This window comes from Rhinolophus sinicus, linkage group LG03 (assembly GCF_036562045.2).
Source record: "Rhinolophus sinicus isolate RSC01 linkage group LG03, ASM3656204v1, whole genome shotgun sequence".
Classification (NCBI taxonomy): domain Eukaryota; kingdom Metazoa; phylum Chordata; class Mammalia; order Chiroptera; family Rhinolophidae; genus Rhinolophus; species Rhinolophus sinicus.
This window is the reverse complement of record NC_133753.1, coordinates 193,063,807-193,090,633: the sequence shown is the minus strand read 5'-3', so window position 1 is coordinate 193,090,633 and position 26,827 is coordinate 193,063,807. Positions and strand designations below refer to the sequence as shown.

The 26,827-nt window shown below is 39.3% G+C and overlaps 1 protein-coding gene across 1 annotated transcript in view; it reads left to right on the top strand.

The window, feature by feature from the left end:
* The window catches only part of MARCHF6 (membrane associated ring-CH-type finger 6), a 61,091-nt gene that overhangs the window by 21,520 nt on the left and 12,744 nt on the right, over positions 1 to 26,827 (top strand). Inside the window, exons 5-20 of the mRNA XM_074329077.1 lie at positions 1,412 to 1,484; positions 5,526 to 5,694; positions 7,154 to 7,343; positions 8,725 to 8,786; positions 9,420 to 9,452; positions 11,855 to 11,906; positions 15,877 to 15,935; positions 17,150 to 17,230; positions 17,481 to 17,549; positions 17,629 to 17,703; positions 18,548 to 18,682; positions 20,445 to 20,564; positions 21,325 to 21,425; positions 22,438 to 22,575; positions 23,766 to 23,970; positions 25,918 to 25,987. Of these exons, the coding sequence (XP_074185178.1) occupies positions 1,412 to 1,484; positions 5,526 to 5,694; positions 7,154 to 7,343; positions 8,725 to 8,786; positions 9,420 to 9,452; positions 11,855 to 11,906; positions 15,877 to 15,935; positions 17,150 to 17,230; positions 17,481 to 17,549; positions 17,629 to 17,703; positions 18,548 to 18,682; positions 20,445 to 20,564; positions 21,325 to 21,425; positions 22,438 to 22,575; positions 23,766 to 23,970; positions 25,918 to 25,987 (1,632 nt within the window). The remainder of the gene's footprint in view (positions 1 to 1,411; positions 1,485 to 5,525; positions 5,695 to 7,153; positions 7,344 to 8,724; positions 8,787 to 9,419; positions 9,453 to 11,854; positions 11,907 to 15,876; positions 15,936 to 17,149; positions 17,231 to 17,480; positions 17,550 to 17,628; positions 17,704 to 18,547; positions 18,683 to 20,444; positions 20,565 to 21,324; positions 21,426 to 22,437; positions 22,576 to 23,765; positions 23,971 to 25,917; positions 25,988 to 26,827) is intronic.

The following is a 26,827-nucleotide window of genomic DNA, read 5'->3' as shown; positions in this document are numbered from 1 at the left end:
AGCCTCACAGTTATGAATGTTTAAAAGTGTTGCACTATGAGAGAGAAGTACAAAGCAGCCCAGATTCATGGTAGAAGGATTTGTTAGCAAATGCTAACAAAACACAGGGATGGTCTTACTAGGAGGCATTCAAGATGAAAAGCTTTAAATGGGGGAAAAGCATCATATTTCATATTAATAAAAGGTACAGTCTACTGAGAAAATAATACTTAAGAACTTTTATGTATCAAAAAATAGGACTTAGAAATATGGAGAGCATTCACAGTCGTAGTGGAAGACTAACACACCTCTCCGAAATCAGTTGATCAAATGATCAAAAACTAAGTAAGGACTCAGAACATTTAAGTAACATAGTTAACAAGCTTGATTTCTGTTCTGACTTGTTCATACTCATACAAACACACAATCTACATTATGTTGCACAATACATATTCTGTAACTTTTTAAGTTAGCAATGTACCATGTCTGTTTTCATGTAAGTACATGGTGAGTTACCTTATTTTTTAATGGATGTATAGCACTCTGTAGTAAGGAGGCCGATAATTTATGAGCTCATTTTTCTATCTACAAACATGGTTTGTTGTCAGTTTTACTTTGTTACAAACATACTTGCTTTGAATATTTTGTATACAGATGTAAGTAATTTGTATTACATAGAATCTTTTCCTACCATCCCATTTTGAGTTGGCATTTGAACACAGCCACTGAAGTCACTGAAAAGTTCTGATACAAGGCTACTGGGAAAACTTAAACTAATATATACAAGCTCTGGTTTGAAAGAAAATTTCGGCTGTTTCCTCTTGGTCCTCATTTCCAAATCTCTTTCTGCCTTGTCTAAGGTTAAGGGGACGGTGGCTGTGTGTTCACCCACACTTCATTTTTCCTTTCCTGGCCAGATTTAAGATTTTCTCTTTCTGAGGATCCTTGAATTTGTTTTTTAAAACAATGGTTGTTAGTTTACTATTCATGGCATTGGAACATATACTCTCTTGGTAAGTCCTCTTTGTTGCAAAAATGTATACCCCCTAAACTGAAAACCTTTATTTCCGTGAGCAGATGCAATGGATTTTAGAATTCTAGCTTAAAAAAATTCTCCATGTTATAACTTTGGAGATATCTTGACTTTAGATTTCTTTTCCTTTTCAGACATCTAACCTCTTTCAATAAAAACAAGCAAGTGAATCTAGAGAGAATCTAAACTTTAAACATTACTGTGTAAAATTGACTGTTCACTGTCACTATATTCATGACCATTTTGTTTTAAATTTAGTGTTTTGAGACTCAGCCTTGTGAAGACTGAAGGTTTATTTCCATGCCAATCATGGTGTTCTGCTCACCTCTGTTAATTGAGCGACTGTATGAGTTCTTGGTGAGAGTCATGACCGTGAGCTGTCTTGTCCTTTTTTGGCAGGCCGCATCTACAAGTGCTTGTTTACTGGCTCCGTGAGCTCACTACTGACACTGCCACTGGACATGCTGTCCACGTGAGTATGGAACCTTGGGACATAGGCGGGCTCGTTTTTCCTCCACATGTTTATTTTTGTTGTATTTTGAAAAGTCCTATTCCAAGGACAAATAATAATTTGTATCTCTTATTCTCAGTTATAGCAGAAGTAGCTGACATACATATGCATGATGTTTGTTATAAATCATACCTGTCTTAACTGCTTTGTAATGGAGGGACAGCTTGTCGTTCTACTGTATCTTAGTTTGACATTAAGCACTGTAATTCCATTTTCTTGGGAAAGACATACATGTGTTTTATTTACCACTGATGTCAGAATTAGAAATGCTATAAAAAAGTAACTATATCAAGATTATTAGCGTATTAAGCCTGCAAAAGATTGCACCTGTATTTGCTAAACCTTATTCTGTGCCCAGCTGCCCTGAGGTTTTTGGGCCCTGTGTCAGTCAAGGCAAGTGGAACAGAAGCGCTCAGGGTGTACCACCATCAGAGTAAGCCAGCTGGCCCAGAAGTGAGCCGGAGAGCACACTACCTTCCTGATAGATTAGGACTTTAGGCGGGGATTTGAAGTCTCGGTATCTTCACCGGTATTTTTAATTATGGTTGAAAATACTTAGAAGCATTAGATGTGTCTGTGACTTGGTTTTTCTACTTGCTGGTTATATATCTTTTTTTTTTTTTTTTTTCTTTGATAGAACAGGTGAGTTATTTATGTCTGTTGCTTTGGCATTGTAGGGCATAGATAAAATAAAAGGTTTTGAATTTGAACCTTATTTATGTTGGAATTGTTTTTTCTTTTCATTATTGAAGAACAGCTTTGATTAAGTAATGTTTAGAAGTAGACAAGGGCCTTGAAATTAGGGCACTATGACAAAAAGGCGAAGCAGTGATTTGACACACTTGAAAGTTTGGAAATGGTGTAAGAAGATAATCTGTTGTATAAAAATATAGACCTTCTGAGAAGTTGTGGAGTAGAAAGAAATAGGACAGTATTCCTACTTCTAGACATCAGATGTTGATCTCAGCCATCCAGAACACAGTCTTAGTATAGAAGCAAGGAAATCAGAACTCAATGGCTCAGCCGTCATTCATTGAGTCTCTGTATATGACAGTTCACCTCTGGCTTTTATTTAGGAATCGTATGTAAAATAAAGATGCATATTAGAAGTAGTGAGGGTGGTCAGAAAAAAGCAAGGGTGACTGCTAAGAGTGATGAAAGTTATTTTTTAACATCTGTAAAAAAATAAAAGATTGTTAAACAGGACAATCCTGTTCCATTTTGTTCAGGGCTGAAATTCCAAATGTCATTGAAGTTTTTCAGAGTACAGAGTAGCAGCAAGTCAGTATCTCAGTCGTCTAGAAAAGGTGACTTGATTTCCGATCTGTGCAGTTTAATAAAGCAGAGTAATACTCCTTTTTAAATAGTTTCTGTTGTTAATGGCTAAATATAATATTTACCAAATCTTACATTGGTAGGCTTTGGCTATATGAAAACAGGTGTTCATGGAAGCCATGTAAGCGAAAATGCTGGACAAACAAGGTAGTACTCCACTTGCCTACCACCTTTACTTCTCGTTGGTGGAACCATTGAACACGGTTGTTTGGCAGATGTGATCACTTAGGTGATCACTGAAGCAGCTGGCTTGTAACAGAAGGAACCCTGGTATTGGAATAAATAAGTTCCTGCATCTGCTAGTTTTTGGGTGAACTTGCGCACATTATTGACCTTTCCGAACCCGTTTCCTCATCCATAAAATGAGAAAGATTATGCTGCAGGGATTTGAGTGGGCCGTTCAAAAATGAAATTCACAAATCTATGTAAAAACTACATGTAAATTTTGAGCACTATGTTAGTGGATGATAAGATTATCACCGAAGCTCGTCATTGCTTGCCTTATGTTGGCAGGCTCCCCTTTTCTCTCTGACCTGGTTGGTTAGTGTGTCACCTGAATTGCCTTCATGAGACTGACTGCTCAGTGACATGGGAGGGATGCCAGAGGCATGTTGGGGACAGTCAAAATAAATTGTAAACATGGCTTGGTCTTCTAATCCCATGCTGCCTTTTACAATTTGGAGAATTGAGCCAGTTTTTCTGAAAATACTTAATACTAACCTATTTTTTCCTGAGTAATGTTTTATTTTCCCTATAGTATTAATTTTATTTCTGAAAATTTACTTCCAATTCTTAATATTGTCATAGCTACTACATGTTCTGTAGCTCACTTCTTCCGGTCATTTCTAGGCACAGCATATCAGTTGACTATTGCTTTAAAACATACGGTCCTCCAAAGCTTAATGGCTTCAAACAGTGAGCTTTTTTTTTTGCTCATAATTCTGGGAGGTCAGCACCTTGGGCTGAGCTCGGCTTGTCAGTTCATCTGTTGGGCTTTCCTCAGTTTCTCATGTGTTTCACTGGTGTTGGATGCCTAAGACAGCCCCAGCGGGGGTGCCGTGGTTCTCTTCCATGTGGCCTCTCATCTTCCAGAAGGCTAGCGGGGTTTTTTTACATGGTGGTCTCAGGGCAGCATCCTAAAAGGGTGAGAGTGGAAGCCAGCAAGCTCTTCTGGGCTCTAGGACTTAGGCGACATCATCACTGGTCCAGGCAGTTCACAATACCGGCCCAGATTCAAGGTGAGGGAAAAGGACTCTACAAAGAGTTTGTCACCATTTAAAGTCCCCAACTAGTAGTCGTTATTACAGCTGATGACGAGGAGGAGAGGAAGTTTTAACCCTGTAAAAGTGTTAGTATCCGGAGGGTTCCTTAGCAAGAGCGTGGTTAGGATTCCTCTTAATCAGGGTGTGTTTCAGATAATATCCCAGGGCCACATCAATTCAGTTGAGTTTGGAGCTACTAGGCCGCGATCTCCCAAATTGACCCTTCCTCAGGTTTTCCATGGAGGAAAAAAGTCATTCCATAATGACAGTGGATTTCCAAAGGCCACTAAGATTCTTGAGTTATCTTTGAATTATTCTGAACTCAGACATAGACTAGGGAAGAATAAGCTCCTCCAGAGAGAAAGAGAACAAAGGAGGTCTTCAGTATTATAATACTGCATGTATTGTCATGTACGATTATAAAGGAACCATACTTTGTCTATCTGAGCTTGTTGAGGAGCTGACGTACACTTTTGGTGTATTTGCATCTAGCATCAAAATTTAATCTGCTTGCTTTTTTTTATTAAATTTATTGGGGTGACAATTGTTAGTAAAATTACATAGATTTCAGGTGTACAATTCTGTATTACATCATCTATAAATCCCATTGTGTGTTCATCACCCAGAGTCAGTTCTCCTTCCATCACCATATATTCCATCCCCCTTACCCTCATCTCCCACCCCCCACCCCCCTTACCCTCTGGCAACCACTAAACTATTGTCTGTGTCTATGAGTTTCTGTTTCTCATTTGTTTGTCTTGTTCTTTTGTTGTTTTTGGTTTATATTTTAATCTGCTTTCTAAGTGACAGGTCTCTGAAGTATGTTACACTTGGTCTTACACATCACATACTGAGTATTTCTCGGCCATCTTTTTACGTTGTCGTCAGGTCTTTCTGGAAGTGCTTTTCCACCTTTCTGATTTGTTGATTCTGTTCATTTGTTGGGGTCACGTATCAACTAACCAAGTTTGTTAAACTTGTGTGTAAAATAAAGACAAGGAGATTCTTAGTAAGGATTGACTAGAGTTGCTCTCTTTTAGTAAATTGTATATATAGTTGGCCTTTTTTGGCTGTTTTTGGTTGTTTGCTTACCTTCCTGTTTCTAAGCTGTGTTCAAAGAGAGACGATGCAAAGCTAATTTCTGTATAGTTCTGATGTTATTCATTGCCCACTAAAATATAAACACATATAATACAAATGGATAAAATATATTTGGCCAGCTTATAATATAAATAGAATTTCATCGTCCTTAGAAATAATTCTTTTTGAGAAACTGGTTTTAATCCAGAGAATTATGAGTTTTCTGGCTGTCTTTTCTGAGGTTTTACTGTAAAATGAAATATTACCTGTGGTTTCTTAATTTTAGGTGTTCTTTGGAGTAATGTATATAATTTTTTTTTAATAGGGACAATTTATTGGCGGATTGTTTGCAGGGTTGCTTTGTGGTGACGTGCACACTGTGCGCCTTCATCAGCCTGGTGTGGCTGCGCGAACAGATTGTCCACGGGGGAGCGCCGGTGTGGCTGGAGCACGCCGCTCCGCCCTTCAATGCTGCTGGGCACCCCCAGAACGAGGTAACGCCCTCACCCCAGCTCACGTTGTGTGGGCAGCACACGGAGTTACTGTCACCCTCCAGGACCCTTGACTCTTGTGTCCCTCATTGCAAAGCAGGATAGTGAAAAGGTTTGGAAGGAAATAAGGGGTGTGTGAAAACTCAAAAGAATGCTACTGTGACTTTGCCTCTTCATTTTCTGGTGAGACTGGGAATAATATTGAGGGAATAGTGAGGTGCCCTTTCCTTCCCTCTGCCTGGGTTAACTGCTTAATTCAGGCCTGGACGATCAGATACAGACTTCTGCACATGCTCCTGTCACGCTGGGTAACATTAAGGAGGCTGCCTACCTTTTTGTTTATCAGTTTCTTTGTGAGTAAAATGCCCACCTTCGCTTCTCCCAGGAGGAATAGTCCTCAAAGTCGAAAAATTGGAACCCTGTTGATAACAGTCTTGTGCAGTTTTATTTTTTCTTTATGAGATGACATGCTTAGATGCAAGAGCATTTGCTAGAGACATTAAGATTATATAAATGATGTTAGTATTTTGCTTGCTGAGAAATTATGGGGCTGAAAATGTCAAATATTAGCTACTTACATATGAAAACAGTGTACACTTCATAAAATTTTATTATGAAAAAATTGACTGTGATATACCCAAAATGATAATTCACGACTTAATTTTTCATTTTATGACCTACTTTTGTAAGGGTGTAGATTGAGTTCATCAAATTTTGCCATACCTTTTTCTCTACAGAATTTAGAGTGCAACTTCTCCTTTGAAAACCACACATAAAAAATGGGACTATAAGGAAAGGATACTGTTCTTATCCAGCATGAATACTTTTATCGTTGTACTGCATGTTTTGAAGCATTTAGTGCAGTTCTTTTAGAAGGTTCAACTCCATGGGAGTTGAGTATTTGAATGAAGTACAGCTATGTCTTTGCTGTGTAGGTAGGAGAGCTCAGGAAGAGCCAGAGAAGAGGCATGTGGGAACTAGAAAGTCTGTCTGGGCAGCTTACCTGCTGAGCAGAAGTTAGATGTGTTTTCCTCAAATGCTTAACTGATAACTGAGAATTAAGTTACGTATCTGTATGTATGTAACCAAATAGATGCATAAATAAACACATGTTCATTCCTGAAGCGGTCGTTAAAGACCGGGGATGTCTTACAAAGAGGGAGTATAGAATGACGTATTCAAGATAGCCCGATTTGTTAAGCAGTCTTCTACAATGCTTTATGAAATGGTAATCCCCAGATTATGCTGAGTGGCTATAGACGCTGAAGGGATTCATATCTTTATATGCCAGGTTGGTGCAAGGTCAGGTGCCTTTAGAAAAAATGAGAAGTGTTTTTTTGAATTTTAATAGTTTGTGCTTGATAGCTAATTTTTTTTCCCTTTTTTTTAAGAAAGCAGAGCACAATTTGGAAATAGAGTGAGACTGAGACACGTTAGTTCGTTAGCTCTTCTGTCATTTTAGGCTCCAGCAGGAGGAAATGGTGCTGAAAATGTTGCCCCCGAGCAGCCTGCTGACCCAGCAGCCGAGAACGCGGTGGTGGGAGAGAACCCGGATGCCCAGGATGGACAGGCCGAAGAGGAGGAGGAGGAGAACGAGGAGGAAGATGAGGCTGGTGGGGAGGACGCCGCCGATGCCAACCCCGGGGCCCAGGGTAAAGGCTGCCTGTCCTCGCCCTCCCCTCTGGGCCAGGCGCCCACCCCCAGCTTGCCTGGGGAGAAGGGCTGAGCTTTCAAAATTTAATGGGTTTGAAGTTCTGTTTTTAGCCTGTTTTCACTTTATTTTGGCAAACCTGCATTTATGACTATACATATGCATTCATTTTGTTTTTCTGTGAAGCACAACACATTTTCTGTTTTAAAATCCTACTCGATACAGGACTTTTGTAGGATGGATGAGAAGAAATTATTTGTAAGTTGGAGTAGACCCTAGTTTTTTTAAAAAAACGGAATTTGATACAGATTTGCCTTATTATTTTGCCATTTCTATGGAGTCAGTACAGCTTTTAATATGAAAGAAGAATTCTCGGAGTGTATGGTATAGGGCGGAAACCACCTAAAGAAAGCAGTTGCTCCTCTTCTGGCCGTGAACTCCACAGTGCCAGAGGAGATCGAGACTGGCCCTCAGGACTGTCAGTAGCTCAGAACCTCCTTTTCTGTCCTCTCACCCCAGAGTTTAAGTGCTACCCTGTCTCCGGGTCCACTTGACATTGTTAACATCTGTGTTCCAGGCCCTCGCACCAGGGGCCTGCCTTCATGGCGTTTCTGGCCTAGTGAAGAAGTAGGAAAAGCCAAGTGAGCAAAGTTAGCAGTACACATTGATCGTTGTTATGCAGGTTTCTGAGGGTGCCACTGGGAGACATCTGTTTTAAACAAGAGTCCTCAGGTAGCTCAGAGTAAGTGCTATTTGAGCTGAGACCTGAAGGATGAGAAGGCGCGAGTTGTGTCGGGGGAGCAAGGGACCTTTGCAGGGAGACGCGAGTCTGTGTCCAGAGGCTCTGAGAGAGCAGCTTGCTGCCTGCGAGCCTGGTGCCGGCCATCAGCTCTATGTCTTGGTCCAGTGCAGTAGCTTCCGTTCTTGCTCCACATTGTATTTCTATTGCTCTCCTGCCTTTAAAATCTTTCAGTGTTGTTTCCATGATACTACAGAACAAAATGAAATCCACGCTTCACGTTCCTCCTGTGTGAGCGGATCCCTGTCTGTTTGTCATCTGTACCTTCTGCCTCCTCCTCACCCAGCGAACTCCAGCCCCCCGGCTTCCTTACTTTTCTCATCCACCACCAGAGTCATTCCTGATTCAGAGCTGTTGAATTCCTCTCTCACAAAACCCTATTTATTTCCTTTGTAGCACTTACCACAATCTAGAATCACGTATTCTTACTTACTGGCTAACAAGCACATACTCTTACGGAAAAGTTTTAAATGTGGTTTAGCTTCTCAACAACAGTTTACAAAACACCGAATTAAGAGAGTGCATTTTATCATTTATAGTTCAGGTTCCGCCAGTAATCTTTAAACTACAATTATGTTTCCAGACGACATGAACTGGAATGCATTAGAATGGGACCGAGCCGCAGAAGAGCTGACGTGGGAAAGAGTGAGTCGGACTTCTTTCTGTCAAGCATCCTAGGGTTTTAATTCTAAAGTGTTTTCTAAAGTTGGGCATATTTAGATGTGTACACTAATTTTGTAGTTATTAATAACATTTGATGAAAACTTGAATAGAACTTTAATTTCTAGAAAAAATTAGGTGATGTTTTGTTTATGGCGACAGTATTAAAAATATTAAGATGAATATTTATTGATGACTGTTTTTCTGTCTTCTGGACTTTTAATACAAATCTTGCTCTACCAAGAGAATGTTTAACCTGAAATTGTGGACTTTTCAAAAAATTAAGTAACAGTTTAAATTTGAGTATTATTCTGTTGCTTCAGTTGACATTGTAATGTATCATGAAATCTTGACTGGCTTCGTATCTAATGTCAGAGTAAATCCCAAAATGCAATTTTTTTGACTTTATAATCATGATTTGGAATAAAAGGAGACCGGAAATATAAAAATCCCATAAACAGAAATTTCTTACTCTCTGAAAATGATAGGCCATATTGGAAAGTAGTGGGTAAGGATTATGTTTAAAGATCTTGAAAAGAGAAGGAGCCTTTCTCATAAATTAAAACCTATTTTATCTTGAATTAATTATTAATTAATGCATATTATTATTTATTTTAGATGCTAGGACTTGATGGATCACTAGTTTTTCTAGTAAGTAAAGCTATTTTTTTAATAATAGAATTTTGACTTATTTGTCTTAGTGATTCAGTGATTTAAGATTTGCAATATGTGCTAGCTCTTAATACTAAAGCTCAAAATGCCCTTTGATTTTTTTATTACTTGATACGTTGAAAAAAGTTTGTATGTATTGAAAATATTGGCAAAGTGTAAAGGTAATACTATTTTAAAAGGAAATTACTAAATATTTGATTTTTAGAAAAGAAAACGAAATACAAAATGAATGGTAGTTAGGAAGAACTTGGTCTTGTAACGTTCCCCCTTGCATGTTTAATGCATGATCTGGTGGGAGTGGAGCAGCGTGGTGTTCACAGCGGAGCCTCGGGCTCATTGGTTTCCACTTCTTGCTGAACCCACTTTACCTTGTTAGTAAAGAGTACAACTCAAAGGCGAGGGGACAGTTCTTCAAAGAACCTGTTCTTTAAAGGAGAAATGATTTTTTTTCCTTTGTTTTTTTTTTTAAGGTTCTGTATTATAAAATCTCTTACCATTTTGGATTTTTAAATGGCTTTGGCTATCAAGATGACTTTGGCTGCTGGTTGCAGAAACCTTAGTGACCGAAACAATAACATAAAAAGTTCAGAGGAAGGATGGGCTTGAGGGGTCCTTGATCCAGAGGCCCAACAATGTCATCAAAAACCCAAATAATTTCCATCCATCCCCTCTCCTGTTCACAGTGTTGGCTTCCTCCTTGGGCTGGCTCCAGATGGGAGCCAGAATACTATTTCCCCAAAAGTAACAGTATTCCCCTAGCCGGACCAGAAGTTCTAATGCATCTTTTGGATTAAAAATTAATATAAGACCTGGCTTATATTATGTGAGATCCGGTCCTATGTTATATTAAAATGAGACCAGGTCTTATATTAATTTTGCTCCAAAAGACACATTAGAGCTGATGGTCCGGCTAGGTCTTGTTTTGGGGGAAACACGGTAGGAAGTTGAGGTGAATAGTTATACTGAGGAATGTATCTGGTTACCACCAGATAATTCACAGATTAGCGATCTCCTATTCAAGGTTTGATCATGGTCATTGTAGAAAGTATTATTTGGCTACATACTCATTTAGTATGTCTCATGCCTCGGCAATTCCTCATAGATGAGTGACAGAAGTCATTGAGGCAGTGGTGTTGACTCAAACCCATTCTCTTGACTGCAAAAAACCATTTACAGAATGCCGTCATTCATTCATAGAAAATTATTTTTAGTATCTACCGTGTCCCTGCCATTGTGATAGTTCCTGGAGATTCAGAGGTGAATGAAATAGGGTCCCTTTTCTCAAAGATGCTTTATAGTTTAGTCAAGAGAAATGAACGAGTGAATACAGAACTTTAGAGGTACTGTGTGTTAAAGACGCAGGAGAGAAGGTGTGCATAGGACTCACGAGGTACAGAAGAGGGCCTGATCAGGTGTTTCGCGGGGATTTGTCAGCAGAGAATTTTTAGAGAAGGTAACTTAGAGGTTGAGGTACAAAAGATGCTGGGGATAAAAGGACAGTTTCGGAGCCCTTAAGGCAGAGAAGCTGAAAAAATTGAAGGGCTATGAGACGGCGTGGGGAGTAGGAATGTGGCAGTTGGCCATCTCTTAGACAAGCTAACCACCCTTCCTGCCCCTTGGGTTTGCGGCACGTTGGGGACCTGATCAGAACAGTCTTTCTAGAAAGAAAATCTCACAATGGTGGCCCCTTTGGGAAGGGTCATTTAACTCGCTATTTGGGGTGCTGGGGAGGTGGTGGACCTAGACAAATGAGCTTGGACATTCTGGTGTCAGCATAGAGCACGACTAAAGTGTATGACGTGGCTGGAGGAATAGATGGTAGCGGTCATCTTGGAGGTGGTGACACATAACTGGAAGTGGACCGATGGCCCAGTGAGAATGAGCATTCTGAGGCATGGACAAAGACAGCCAGGGTACCATGGGGAGACACGGGGCCAGAGAAGATCGAGTGACCTTGTCAAAGTCACGAGAACAAAGTGGACATCGAAAGAAGCACTGTGCAGTTTACTTTCCTATGTTTTTAAGAATTAATGTGGTTTTCAAATTTTTTCCATTTGGAGTTTTTCAGTGTCATTTGAGTTAGTTTAATCTGGCAGTTATTTATGAGAATCTGTGTAGTTTGTGGTGGATTATTAATTTCTGAAGAGGAAATGTTTAGTGGATTGATTCCTTTGATTTGTTTTCTACATGTAACATGAACTTTGAGTTTTATTAGGTTTAGTTTTATAAGCTATCTAATGAAAAATGTAAAGTTGCATATAATTTTTGGAATGAAATCTTAATTATACAGTGACAATTTCAGTCTTCTAACTATGTGGAACTGTCTAAACATAATATCAGATAGGAATTTAATATGTTTTATTAATGCTCTTTTCCTTTAGGAACATGTCTTCTGGGTGGTGTCTTTAAACACACTGTTCATTCTTGTTTTTGGTAAGTGGTGTTTATGCTTTTGTTTATGGTATTACGGTAGGAGTTTAGTTTTCTAGAAGCCTTCTTATGTGTAGGTTCTTGTTTTGTTTGTAAACAGGAATATGTGTAACGATTTTAGGTAGGAATCCTGTGCAGATCTTTTGTAAGCCGCACGGACTTCAGCAGCCTGTAGTTACCTGCTGTCTCTGTTTCTGTTGAGTATTTCTGCCTCTTTGTAGAAGCCGATTTTAGACTGATCTGAGAATATACAATATCCCATGTGGGGAATTAATTTTGCGCTGATTACCTGTGTGCTCCTTCATGTGGCAGAAGATGTTGTTGCCATCTGTCAAAATCCTGACCAAGGCCTTACCAGAGACCCTGGCTTGGGACCTGTCTCCAGAAATGGATGTGGGCTTGAGGGACGGCAGTGAACCTTCCCCAAGTGTGAATTCCCCTTAGAACCAGATCTCAGTGAATGCAAAGTCTCTTCCAAACAGTTTCACAACTGCAGCTGTGAGGATTCTGTGACAACACACGGGTCCCTCCCACTGGGAGTAATTAGAGAAAGGAAGGAGGATTGAGGAGACTCAGTGGACAGACTCTTCTGCTTTGGGAAAGATAGGTAAACTGAGTCAAGTAAACCAAGGCCTTCGAATTCCATTCCTGCTTCTCTCAAGGAAGAGCAGGTGGAGTCTGATGGAATCAGGTTATGGTTGGGCTGTGCTATGACTGTGTCTCAGAGAGAGAACTCAGGCTCCAGATCTTGATGGTCTTTGAGAAGTCCCTTCCTTTAATGCAGGTGAGTTACTTCAGTTCTGCTGAGGAGGAAGGAGTAGATTTCCCAAGATTCCTCCTCTGAATTCAAACGGCTTTGCTTCCTGTTGAGGACCACATTGTGACCCAGAAAATAGTGTCTTTAGCAAGAAGCCACGTGGTCGAAAAGACATGGAATATGTAGATTGAGAATGAGACAAAAGTTAATATCTGAGTATTATGTGTACAGAGCAAAAGAAAGTTACAGGTAACTTGCTGAAATAAAATATCTTGAAAAAAAGATGGTGCAAATTAACAAGAAGCTCATTCTTTGTTTCCCCTTGCATATGGGGGTGAAAATGTGTTTGCAGATTATTCTGTATTTATTTTTCATTATGTAAAATAATTGGTATATAGAGTATGAAACTGTTTTGATCTTGACCAAGTTTTATTTGAGAGAAAAAATGATCTATTGAATTTAGTCTTTGCTCTTGCAAGAATAGCTTAATACTAAATTAATGTTTGGAGGAACAAGTCACCTTTAAAACATGAATTATAGACGTAAGAACTCTATTTAAAGTAAATCTCACCTAAATAAATTTTTTTCTAATCTAATTTCCTTAGCTTATATAAACTTATATGAAAAAAATTTGTCTTAGCAAACTTACATACATTATACTTAGGAGGTCTTGAAGTGAAACAAGAAGTTTTCTTCCTTTTAGGGATATAGGTGAACACAGTCATTGGGATTGAGCATAGTCATGTTTCTCTTTCCTACTTGAGTTGCTCTACTGCAATTTTCCTCTGGCAGTTTTTGGACTCTTGTGGTCATGTACTTTGCAGAAATAAACCCTTACAACACTACTGTCTTCCAGTAGAAGAGAATGACCCTGAGAAACTGACTTTAGTGTCAGGATACCTCTCTGGTAGTTACTGTGTAATGGGATAGAAACTGATTGTTACAGCTGGTGCTCAGGTTAATATTTAATCAACCTATTAATTACTGTAATGATTAATAATACATATGTAAATAGAGTTAAAATTTGGAGGCCTTTCCCAGGGGCCTTTTTGGGTTATCCTGAGTAGGGTGTGAGAACAACCTAGGAAAAATTATGCATATGTTTTCTTATTTCCGTTTAAAAATTTCTTGTGCTTTATAATACACATAATATATATTAGTAAAATAATGCATGTGTCTAATTTATAATTAAATTCTAAATAAATTTTAGACCCATAAATAAATTTCCACCCATAGAATGCTTGATCACAGTTGTTTGGTGGTAGATCCCTATAGATTCACTCTAACTTTTGTCTTACTGATTGAGACCCCCTCCTCCCTTCCTTAGTAATCTATGCCGTTCAGTTTTTTGGCAATAAATAAAAGATAATTAAATTTTATTAAGAACAAATTTAAATTTTATTAACAGGGCAAGAAAGACTTGAGGAAAATAAACTGAAAATGCTTACTATAAAAATTTTAAGGATATTTTCTTATTTAACCATAACATCATTATCACACCTTACAAAATTACCGGAATTTAATATTTCCTAGTAATCCAACATATTAAAAATTCCCAGATTGTTTCCTTAAATGTCATTTTATAATTGGTTTGTTTTAATGAGGATCCAAATGAGGTCCACAAGTTATTTTTGGTTGTTAATCCTTTTCATCTAGAGTATTCTTTTGCGCCTCCACCACATTTTGCCATTGATTTGTTGAAGAGACTTAGGTCAGCTGTCCTGTTAGTGCCTGACAGTCTACATTTGTCCACCTGCTGCCTGATGATGTCAGCTACCTTGTCCCCTTTTTCTCCGTGTTTCCTTTAAACTGGAAGGTAGATTCAAGGGCCTGATTAGAATCAGGTTCAGTAGGTTTGGGACAAATCCTTCATTGGTCATACTTTGCCTATTAATACAACATACCAGGAGGTAGATGATGTTTCGTTCTCCACCTTTATCTGTGGTTCATGTGATATCATTTTGAAGCCTATACTGGTAGCTTTCATTTTTCTCTTACCCATCAGAAAGTGATCTGTGTGGGTATTGATCCGTGTGATCTGAGTATTTTATTTTATTTTATTATTATTATTATTATTATTTATTGGGGGAGGGGAACAGGACTTTATCGGGGAACAGTGTGTACTTCCAGAACTTTTTTTTTTTTTTCCAAGTCAAGTTGTTGTCGTTTCAGTCTTAGTTGTGGAGGGCACAGCTCAGCTCCAGGTCCAGTTGCCGTTGCTAGTTGCAGGGGGCACAGCCCACCATCCCTTGAGGGAGTTGAGGAATTGAACTGGCAACCTTGTGGTTGAGAGCCCGCGCTCCAACCAACAACTGAGCCATCCATGAGGCAGCTCAGCTCAAGGTGCCGTGTTCAATCTTAGTTGCAGGGGGCAGAGCCCACCATCCCTTGCGGGACTCAAGGAATTGAACTGGCAACCTTGTGGTTGAGAGCCCACTGGCCCATGTGGGAATCGAACTGGCAGCCTTCAGAGTTAGGAGCACGGAGCTCTAACTGCCTAAGCCACCGGGCTGGCCTGATCTGAGTATTTTAGTATCATGCAAATGTCTAGTGTTCCATCAGCATCTCACCTAATGATTTTATTATCCTTTGATGATAATTGCCTGAAATTATTAGGCACTGCAAAATGATTTTTATCAAATTCTGTCATTTTTTACGTTTATTGGCTGGCTTTTCTGTCAAGAACTGATTTTTATCAGCTCGAGCTACTTAGTTAATCCAAACTTGTTAGTTCAGATGGAGCAGGACAGATGCACACTTCTTCCCCTTTAATTACTAGTTTTCAGGGTAAGGAATTGGTGCACTAACTACTTCATTGGTGATACAAGTGGTTTTTGTTATGTTGGTTTTACGCCCTTTTGTTTTTGTTTTTGGCCTGCCACATTTTGAGTATTATGATTCTCATGGATTTGTATGTGTCCAGTGTGTTTCCATCAGTTTTGGCTACTACTGTTATTTTTGATACTCATCTCATCTTTCGCCTGTGACACCCTCTTCACAGTGGTTTCTGTGTTCTTTTGCCATGAGCTTATTAGACCTTGATAACTTTGTTGTTCTCTAGTTATAGAGAATGTCCCAGGAAGTGTGTTTTTGACCCCAGCTCTGGAATGTTCCATTTGCTTAAGAAGCTCTGGTTCCTTTTAGTGGTTGATGGCATTAGAAGTTTTCATTGTTTTGATTTTGAAGTTTTCATTGAGTTTTTTTCCTCCCTTTTAGCATTTTGTCCTTACCACATCGGTCATTTCTCTCTTGTTGGTTTGGGATTTGAAGAACACGTGAGTATAATACTTTTACAAACTTACTTTCATTACCCTCCCCCCAATGTGATGTTTGTCGAGCAGCAGTAATGTTGTGAAGAGTTACTGGTTTCTCAGTTGGCCTTATACAAAGAACAGTCAGCCAACACGTCTTGTCCTTTTAAAACTGACAGTAGGTCATGACACAGTAGGTCATGTTGCCAGTTAAGAAGATGTGCTCATCTCCCCTCCTGTTGGGTGGGCCAGGCCACACCGGGACATCTTTCTCGCAGGCTGACGTGGACCAGTTCCGTGAACTTATGTGGCCCTTCTCTCCCTCTTCTCCTCAGTGAGTTTAGGAAAGTAACAGTGTATCAGTCAGTTTGAAAAATGGTTTGTCTTGGAATGATGGACTGGAGTGTTTTCTAAACAATGTGCTTTAATTTTGACATTTTATCATTGTTTTTTAGAAGTAGTTAAATATTTGCATGTACGACTACCATTTTGGGGTGGCACAGAAAGAGTTCAATCTTAAGGATGATCTAGCATATCTGAGATACTGTGTTCAATTTGTGCTGTGAATCCTAAGAGATCACATTCTGGTGTTCTGAAAGCGCAAAGAGAGATGTCCCAGTATTTAACATAGCTCTCTGAATTCTTACTAGTAGAATGCAGGAACTTGAAAAGTTAGGCTAAATTCTTTGATAAATTTTGACTTTCCAAGCGATAGCCACTTGCTATCTGAAATTCAGGAACCAAAAAGATAGGCAGTATTTGTCACTATCAAACTATTACTCTGTTGATTGAGAATGGGCCAGATTTGGAGAGCAAGGGAAACAGCTCTCCGGTCACTTCCAGTGGCAGAAAGTGAGGCCCTGGGACGCACTGGGCAGGTGGCCAGCTTGCCACCACGCTGCTGCTTATAGCTCAGCCGTGAGTACATCCGCTCCAGAATGGAGTCGAGTGCAGACAAGTATTACTGCCTGATTCCTGTAAAATTTAATTTACTCTTTGTCGGCTTAAATAAAGTGTTATTCTCTAGTTTTTCCTTGTCCTTTCACAGTAGATAGCAGTCAGTGGGAGAGTCTTGTTTAGAGAAAGATCATCCAAAGGGGATTTTTACTGTTGTTTTCTAGTTATACATTGCATAGCTGGTTTACTTGTAGTCTACTTGGATTGTTTAATACACTGTTAAACGGGGGGATAGGTTGTGTGGTACAATTAAAGTTTGTTTATTTTTTTCTTATTTCCAGGTCCAAGCATCTCATTTTGAAGGCCTAATCACAACTATAGTTGGGTATATTCTTTTAGCAATAACACTGATAATTTGTCATGTATCCTTTAATAAACCAATTTGGGTCTTTAGTAATAATTCATAACAAAGAGTTGTTCCTATTAATGACAAACTATTTCTCTCCCCTTGTCCTTTTCGTAGAAGTTGTAGTATTTGTAGTGATGATAAGGGCAGACAAAATATGAAACAAATTAATTTTGTTTGCCAAGTAATACTAAGTATTGCCTAAATTATTATAGGTGTTTACTGTACTTTGAAATGCTCAGTTTTTCCTTGACTAGATGCTGTAGGGCTTGGCCACTCTTGTTAAATTTCATAGGTCTCGTCGCTTGCTTGGAGTCTGCTATATTGTTGTTAAGGTAATTCCTGTCATAAATTAAAACTGGAAAACAGTTTATCCTCATTTGGGTGATATTGATCACCTATATTTTTACTTAGGTCTCTTTGCTAGTAGTGGTGGAAATTGGAGTGTTCCCTCTCATTTGTGGCTGGTGGCTGGATATCTGTTCCCTGGTGAGTTTATTATTTATTATCATAACAATCTAATAATTTGAAGGCTTCAGAAAAGACATCTTTAGAATGGGCTCCTTTTAAAGGAGAGTCAATATTGGATAATTGCTTATTTTTTTCTAAGAATATCATTGTGGAGTCTTAATGTTACTAATTTTTCTTGAGTGCCTGCTTTTTTTGAGGCCTTGTGCAGATTTTTGATGCCATGGTATTTTGACTAGAATCTTTCTGATAACCAACAGAGAATATTCTTACTCATTTTACTTTTCTAAATTTCACGATAATGCCAAGACATAGACATAAAAAGAGCAATCTGATAAGACTGTCTTTGTAGTAATAAATTCGACCCTAAACCATTTGTTTTAACTAAGATGCTGCTCGGTTTTGATTATAATTTTCATGGGTGTCAGTGATAATCAGGTTTTGACTTTTCAAAAACATTTTATATGTAGAAAAGCTGCCTTTGGTTCTGAGGTAACATTATGCCCAAACCTTACTATTAAAACTTGTCGTGAATGCAGACCTGTAACCAAGAAAAGAAGGTATCACGTTAAGCAAAAATGGTTCTTTTATAGCAGTAGTATTGTAAAGTTCTTACTTACCAATTGGTTTATCAGCCTTGCTTCTTATATTTAAAAATTTTTAAGTGTCATTACATATTTGAAATAGCGTCCAGCCTCATAACATTTATATTTCTGTGACACCATGAAACGGCATTAAGAGAACTGTGTTCTAGGATATCAGAGCCCACATGCACAGCCATGTTACTCACTTCCCAGAAGACGGACGTGTGAATTCGGCAGATGTCCGTGCTCCCACCCTGGCTCACCTGTTCTGTCTGCCGTAGGAAATGTTTGATGCCACTCTGAAAGACCGCGAGCTGAGCTTCCAGTCAGCCCCAGGCACCACCATGTTTCTGCACTGGCTCGTGGGGATGGTGTATGTGTTCTACTTTGCCTCCTTCATCCTGCTCCTGCGCGAGGTGAGTGCCACGGGGAAGTGCCCACGCCCGCATTCATGAAGTGGATTGCGCTTCAGGATGTTAGGATTCCCTGCCTAAATCATCTCTATTGTTCTGTTCTAAGGGGCATAACTAATAGGCAGATTTAGCTTAATTGCTTTAAACTGTTTTCAGTCATTTGTCTCAAAAATTGACTAGTTTTAATATTTTTGACTATATTTATGAGTTTCAAAGATGAGTAGCACTTGCTTTACTTGGTATATATTGTGGCCATACTCTAATACAAATTCTTGGAGTTTTATGTGATGTGAGCCTGTCTTGGACTTCATTCAAGGAAATGTAATGCTGGAAATACCCAAAGGGTATGATTTTGCAGAATCAAATATGTCCAATGATCTTGAAGCCGGAACCTTAAGTGCAGAATTAGAGTGCAGGTCCTTTATGATTCCAGTTCACTTCCAGATGGGTACCTTCCTAATCTTATTTTTGGAATATAATCCTTGCTAATAAGAAGACAGAGAGGAGGGCCAGTATCTAATTAGTATACCTCTCATGCTCGGTCACTGGTGCAGCAGGAAGTACGTAGTTCTGATAGCTGCGCATGCCGTCTCTGTGTTAGTCACCGTGCTCTCTGCCAGGGTGACAGTGAGAAACAGACACGACCCCGTGTCCTTGGTTTGACACCCTTGAAAGGAGTACAGCCTTTGACAAGTCAGCTGACTGCTGTGTGAGTGCTGATGGATCTGTGCAGGGCCCGAGGCGCAGGCCGACTCATCGGTGTAATGGAATAGGAAAGCCCAGGGACTCCATGCTGGTCATGGTGTGTAGTGCTGGTCATGGTGTGTAGTGCTGGTCATGGTGTGTAGTGCTGCTCGAGAGGCTTGAGGAAGGGCGTGGGGGTGGGGACCAGCGTGTTCTCCTGAGTCATGCAGTGGAAGGTCAGCAATTCTGTTTGCAAACAAAGCTTGTATTCTTTCCTTGAAGCCAGTGATCAAGACTAATATGTTTTTTAAAATTATAACTATATATGCATTCTAAACGTTGTTAAGCAGTCAACATTGTTTAGGTTAACATTGTTTAAACACTTAACATTGTTAAGTGATTAAAAAGTTTCATATGAATTTTTTCAATTTATCTGTGTGTTTTATTGTTGATACAGAATCCTAGTATTTGGGAGTTAGGTCTTGTATTATAACTTCCTTGTTTGGGAGAGGAGAAATAGACTTTGGGCAGATGAGATGCTTTACTCAGTGAGTTTGGAGCACCCAGAACTAATATCCAGACTCATCCATTGCCCCATCACCCACATCTTCTTGGGGTGATGATTTCCACTGAGAGAGGGAAAAAGATGTGGGTAGTGAAATGAAGATACGTACTGAGAAGCTATAGGGCTTCTTAAGATAAGTTCTCTCAGGAGTGTAAGACTGAAATATGATCTTCTACTTAGGACAATTATAAATTGCAACCTAATTCTTTCACCAAATGGTACAATAGTCATAATTTAAAAAAATACATGTTTCATCTTGGAGATATCAAACTGTCCTTAATAATTTTTTTTTTTCATGAAATGATTAAAAGCATCAAAGGACATCAAACACAGGATGGTTGTCATAAAGATTCTGATTTAGGAACTGCTTTTCCCAAGAAAGCCATATGAATTTTCTGGGGCCCATTTTATAAGATGCCAGACTAATTTTAAGAGCTTATTTTTCTGTTAATGTTACAGCGCATATACGGAGCCTTGAAGACATTGGTGTCTATAGCATTTAAAATCTATTTGCAGGTACTTCGACCTGGTGTCTTATGGTTTCTAAGGAATTTGAATGATCCAGATTTTAACCCAGTACAAGAAATGATCCATTTGCCCATCTATAGGCATCTCCGAAGATTTATTTTGTCTGTGGTAAGCAGACCTTTTTATTGTTTTGGAAGTAAAGTGTGCTACTTTAGATTTATTTTTTTTTGGTCAGGAGTACTGGTAGCGAGGATTGGATAATTTTCTGTTTACATAAGCCTGTGGAACTTGGTTGTTAAGTAGCTGTTTTATTGGTTATGTTGCTAAAACAAATACAATGTCTACTAACACAAAAATACCTTCTATTAAATACTTTAGTAGTATAATTGATTGCCAAATTATGAGTTTCTGAATTACATTTAACTTACATTAAAGCAATGGAGACTTGCTACTAGCTTCTAAATTAAACTCAGCAGTAGAGTCTTTTCCCTGCCTGGAAGAAGAAATTACCTAGTTAAATCTAAATTTTTCCAAAATAAAATTCTAAAAACAGTATTGCACCCTTTGGAAAGTTTTGTAGCCATTAATATGGGTCATGTCTTATAGTTAATTACAGGTGACTTATTAAGTTGCAGACAGTCCTGATCATTCATTCTGAGTTTAGAGGTCTCTCCTCACATACCATGCAGTGATTATACTTTGTGGCTCCGTTTGAGCCCTGGTGTCCTAGAGGGAGAAGAGAAGCCATCACAGGAACACATTCTATACACAGAGTGACCCAAGTATAGTGTGCCAAGGGTCAAGTATAGTGACCCAAGTATCGAGGCCCTGGGGGGGACTTGGATTGCCCATTGGTTGGGTCTGTTCAGAAGCCTGCCTGCCTCTCACAGGACTGATTTGCAGAGGTTTGCCTTGTTCTTTCCTGCAGATTGTTTTCGGCTCCATTGTCCTCCTGATGCTTTGGCTTCCTATACGAATAATTAAGAGTCTGCTGCCGAATTTTCTTCCATACAATGTCATGCTCTACAGGTATGTTTTTGAAATTGGGAGGCTTTACTAATTTAGCTCTGTTAGGGATTTGATATGCATAGTACATACATTTAAAACATGCATTTCTTACAGATACTGAAAATCATCTGACGTTAAATATGGTCATGTCATAGGTCACATAAACATTAGTTCAGCAGTTACGTTTCCCAAAGGACAGACTTATTGTGCTGCAAATGAAGTTTGCCTTTGTTCACCATTGAAATGTTCACCATTCCCAACGAGAGTGTGTTGGTAGAATCATCCTTATAAGAAAAGCACATCATAAGAAGTGTAGCCATAGTTGCCCATTGAATTATGGATTAAAAATAGGATATAAGGCTTATAGATGGAAAATCTTTTTTGAAGTTAAAACATAAGTCACCTGGAAACCTAGTCTCACTCTTCCTATATTCCCTTTTCAGTGATATGCATTATCCCGTCAGTCACTTAAACCAGGAATTTGCCAGGCAAACTGGATTTCTGCCTCAATTTGACTTCTCATTAGTCTTTAAATCTTGTCAATTCTAATTCTTTAAGGTCTCTTATCTACTCAATTTACTACTCACTACCTTAGTTTAGGCCTCCTCCTTGTTCTCCATTTATAATCCATCCTTAACCCCATTCCCTTTCCTCCATAATCTACGTGAAAATCTGGGTCAGGATGATAAGGGAACCCATGAGTCTTGGAAAGACGTTCAAGGAGGTGTTTTGAGGAGCGAGAAGTGACCAGTCATGTAATGTGCTACTAATATAGCAAGTGAGGTGAGGACCAAGACCTGTCCATTGGATTTAACCCCATGAAGGTCATTGGTACCCTTGCCAGGAACTGTTTTGGGGGGGTTTGAGGGAGAAGCCTTTTTGGCTCAAGAGAGAACGGAGGAGAGGTGATAAAGACAGTGGGTTCATTCAGCTCTTAAGGGAGTTGGCTGGCATCCCATTAAGTTTAATATGATACGGTCTTTGTGGGAAATGGAATGCACGTTGTAAATTATGGCTCTTTGTCGTTGCCTAGTGATGCTCCAGTGAGTGAACTGTCCCTTGAGCTGCTTCTGCTTCAGGTTGTCTTGCCAGCGTTGCTTGAACAGGGACACACGCGGCAGTGGCTGAAGGGGCTTGTGCGAGCGTGGACTGTCACCGCTGGATACTTGCTGTAAGTACAGGCAGGTGTCACACAGTACATGTGTCGGTGTAATAACCTTTCTGAAAAAGAAGGATCCATGCCCCACTGTGGAAAACTTTGTTTTAGTAAGAGACCATTTAGTGATATCTGCAGGTATATATAATACGTATTTCTAAAAATTCTTCTCTAATCATTGTGCATCATTTTCTGGAGAATATATACACGTTTTTACCCTCTTATAGAGGTTTCCTGCTGGCCCAAGTTCTTTCTTTCATTACACAGGTAAAACATATAATTTGGGGTTTTTTAGTGCATTAAAAACAAACCAACTTACCCTTGTTTTAGAAGTCTTAACCTGATACCTATTTCCCCGAAAATAAGACCTAGCCAGAAAATCAGCTCTAATGCATCTTTTAGAGCAAAAAAATAAGTAAGACCCAGTCTTACTTTGCTATAAGACCAGGTATTATATAATGTAATGTAATGTAATATAATATATCTAATATAAGACTGGGTCTTATATTAATTTTTGCTCCAAAAGACGCATTAGAATTGATTGTCTGGCTAGGTCTTATTTTCGGGGAAACGTGGTATGAGCTCCTCTCAGATTGGGTTTCTCAGTCATTCAGTCAGCACATTGCATTTATTTTTTTCAAACTTTATGCATTATATACTTACTTAAAAGTTGAATCTTTGTGATTTAAATTTTTTTTTCCAGAAAATATGTGGCATGCTTAATGTGACATGTATTTGGTTGTTTTTTATTATTTGTCCTTCTCTATCTGCCCCAAGCCCCACCCTGAGCCTCCTCCCCCAACTCAGTTTTGCCTGAACTGATTTTGGATTGGAGGTTTTAGTTGAGGTAATGTCACAGCAGACACAGTTAGCTCTCTGTAGAGAAGAAAATAAGTTGTTTCTTCCTGAGGATCTTCACATAGAGTATCTTGTATCTTTTTCAGCTACGATTTCTTCTCAGATGCTGGCTGAAGAAAACATAAAATAGATTGAATTTATGGGGTATTCTATATGTTAATTAACATTAAATTTAGAAAGGTCTAATTTAAAGCAGGTAACAACATTTAGACTGGGTTGAGGTCATAGTGCCACGTAGAGAGTCTACTTGGCATTTTCTACCCTAAATAATTAAGAAAGTAAATCTCTTGTCTGCTGTTTTATTCGAATCTGAAGTGAGAATTTTCACTGATACAATTTTTACATAGGGACCTTCATTCCTATTTATTGGGAGACCAGGAAGAAAACGAGAACAGTGCAAACCAACAAGTTAACCATAACCAGCATGCTCGGAATAACAACGCTATTCCCGTGGTGGGGGAAGGCCTGCACGCAGCCCACCAAGCCATACTCCAGCAGGGAGGGCCTGTCGGCTTTCAGCCTTACCGCCGGCCTTTAAATTTCCCGCTCAGGGTAGGTACTGTACAGACTAACCAAAGGTCTAGTGTTCTCAGATTTCTGTTGAGAAATTTTGGTGCTGTTGTTATTGTTGTTGTTAGTGGGTAGTCCTCTGTGGAGACATGTCCTACGGTCTCCTGACAAGAACTCATGTTTAGTTCTCTCATTGTGCAGCATAATGTATGTTAATGTCAGCTAAGTTTATCTAATTTAGAGATGGGTCATAGAGTTGGGAATCCATGTGCTCTTCCTCCTTGCTGTTTGAAAGGGCTAATATGAAAGACTCTTGAGCAAAAGTGAAATGAACGTTGTTGATACCTTTCAACTACGTGTCAGGAACTGGAGTGGGCATTTTAATGTTTTTCTCCCTTTTAATTCTCATCCAAATACTGCAAGACATGAATGGTAATCTCTTATATCTGTCTTATATCTGATGAAACTGAAGACCATATTGTTTAAGGAAGAGCCTATCTGGGTGAGAATTGCCCCCCAGACTCCAACAAAATGGTTCCTGGCAAGGGTACCAGTGACCTTCGTGTAGTTAAACCTGATGGACAGGTCTTGGTCCTCACCTCGCTTCATTAGTAGCATGTTACACGACTGGTCACTCCTTGTTCCACATAGTTCTCTTTCTGGAAGGTGTTCCGGAATCTTAGTGGAGGTGATGCCTGAACTAAGTGTTTAAAGCTCGGAGGCCAGGCAGAGAGCAAGATGGAAAGTGGGAAGGGCATTGTACACAGGTGCCAGGACGAGAGGCAAGTGAGACATGGTAGATTTGGAACTGCAGGGAATTGAGTGTATCTTGAGGGTGGGGGGTGAGTGGTGAGAGGTGGGGGTGCCAGGAGAGCTGGGGGGAGCTGTGAGAGATGAGGGAGGGGGATCCGAGCCGAGCCAGGAGAGAAGACAGGGAGCGGGGAGAGATGAGGCTCTTGGATTGGCAAAAAGTCCTTCCTGGCCCAGATCAGAGAGTCATTAATGGGTTTCTCAAGCCGTGAAGGCTGACAGCCCTACAGCCTTCTCTCGGAGAACTGACAAATGTCCCTTTCAGTCTTTCCATCAGAGCTCTGCCCTCTGGGCTCAGGAAGCTTGTGCCCAGTCAGGTGGAAGGCAAGCAGCAGTCAATACCTTTCTGCCCAGGTTGCCGCTTCCTTCCTCTCTTCTCGTGCTCTTTTTGTCTTCTCAGTATAGGAGCCAGTAGCTACACGTGGCTATTTCCATTTAAATCTAATTAAAAGTAAATACAGTTTGTAAACATGCAAGGTGATAGATGTGCTGATTATCTCAGTGGTGGAAATGCCCTCACAATGTATACATGTATCAGGTCATGTTGTGCACTTAAATATATTACAGTTTTATTAGTCATACTGCCATAAAGCTGAAAAAAGAAAGAATACATTTCTTGTAGGCAGCAGGCATGCACACACGCACACGAGTAAATACAACGTAAAATTGCATTACTCATGCACACTGACCCCATGTCACATGCTCAGTGGCCAGGTGCCAATGGCTCCTTTGTCAGGCAGCGCAGATGTAGGCATTTCTTCCATTGTCACAGAAAGTTCTAATTGGACGGTACAGTTAGAGAGTAAGTTTTCCCTTCATGAGTAGTAGTTTTTGAGAATTTCATTTTAAAAAATGAATATTTCTACTTTTAATTAATAGTAAGGGAAAATTTAAGCTAATTATATTTTATTGTTGTGCTCTGATTAAAAAATATGTTTACGTGTTACTTGCTGATTTATCTGATTATCTGAAAATGGACATTTATTTTCCTGTTGGTTGAATTTCCTTATAGGTAATTTTACCAAAATAATTTCCTTTTTATGTAAAATGGGAGGGAACCTGGAAATACCAGTTCAGACCATTTGTTTTCACTAGGAGAATTTGTGTTGATTCTTTGGTGTCATAAGATACACTGAGCTCACATGAACCATTTACACACTCGCGTGTTTTGCCTTGCAGATATTTCTGTTGATTGTCTTCATGTGTATAACCCTGCTGATCGCCAGCCTCATCTGCCTTACTCTCCCAGGTAGGAGCTTCTCCTAGCTCTGCTAGTGACGTCATGAGAAGGTGCTTTGTTCTAAAGGGTATATCTTGCTGAGATGTGATCTTCCATCAGATACAAACTCAAAATCATTTTACCTCTACTTTTGATTGAATAGGGATATTAATTTATTTAGGCTTGGTTCTCCTTCTCATTGAATTTCTTTGTATTGGAGCAGAGGGGGACAAAGTCAAGATTTATGATTTGTGTTTGGAAGTTAAAGTACTGTGGCCACTCAATTTCCATGGACGTTGTCTGATTACAGTATGGGTTTCCAAAAAGTCGTCTGTGTGGCTTAAGTCATTTTTTCAAGCCGGTCTTTTGATGCTGATTATAATTGCCCTTGTTATGTAATTATCTTTCCAATCCATGGCACGCCTGTTGCTAGAGACCTTTATGAAGCCAGACTGTTTCCCTTTTTCGTCTGGTATTCACAGATACTTATCTTCAGATTTCAGTTAAACAACATTTCTGAATCTGACAAATAAGCTGTGAATGAATATAGTAGTTTGTCATCTTCTCCAGAGGTCAGGGGTAAATGGGGGTGGAGTCCAAAGCTGATGACAAAGTGGCAGGAACAGCTTTCTGCCCTTCACACGCCCTCCAGGTTAGTGTTTATAGTGAGCCAGAAAGTGTTAACCACTTAATCAGTAAGATAATTTTAAGCTCTTACAAAGCATATAAATGTGTATTTGGTTAGTGTCTTGATTATAACACTAACTCAATATAATTTTATAAATCAAGTTTGTATTAAGTACTTGAGTTTTTCTGTAAGGACTAAAGATTGTTTTTTACTGTTTCTGCATAATAATTGTTGACCTTTAG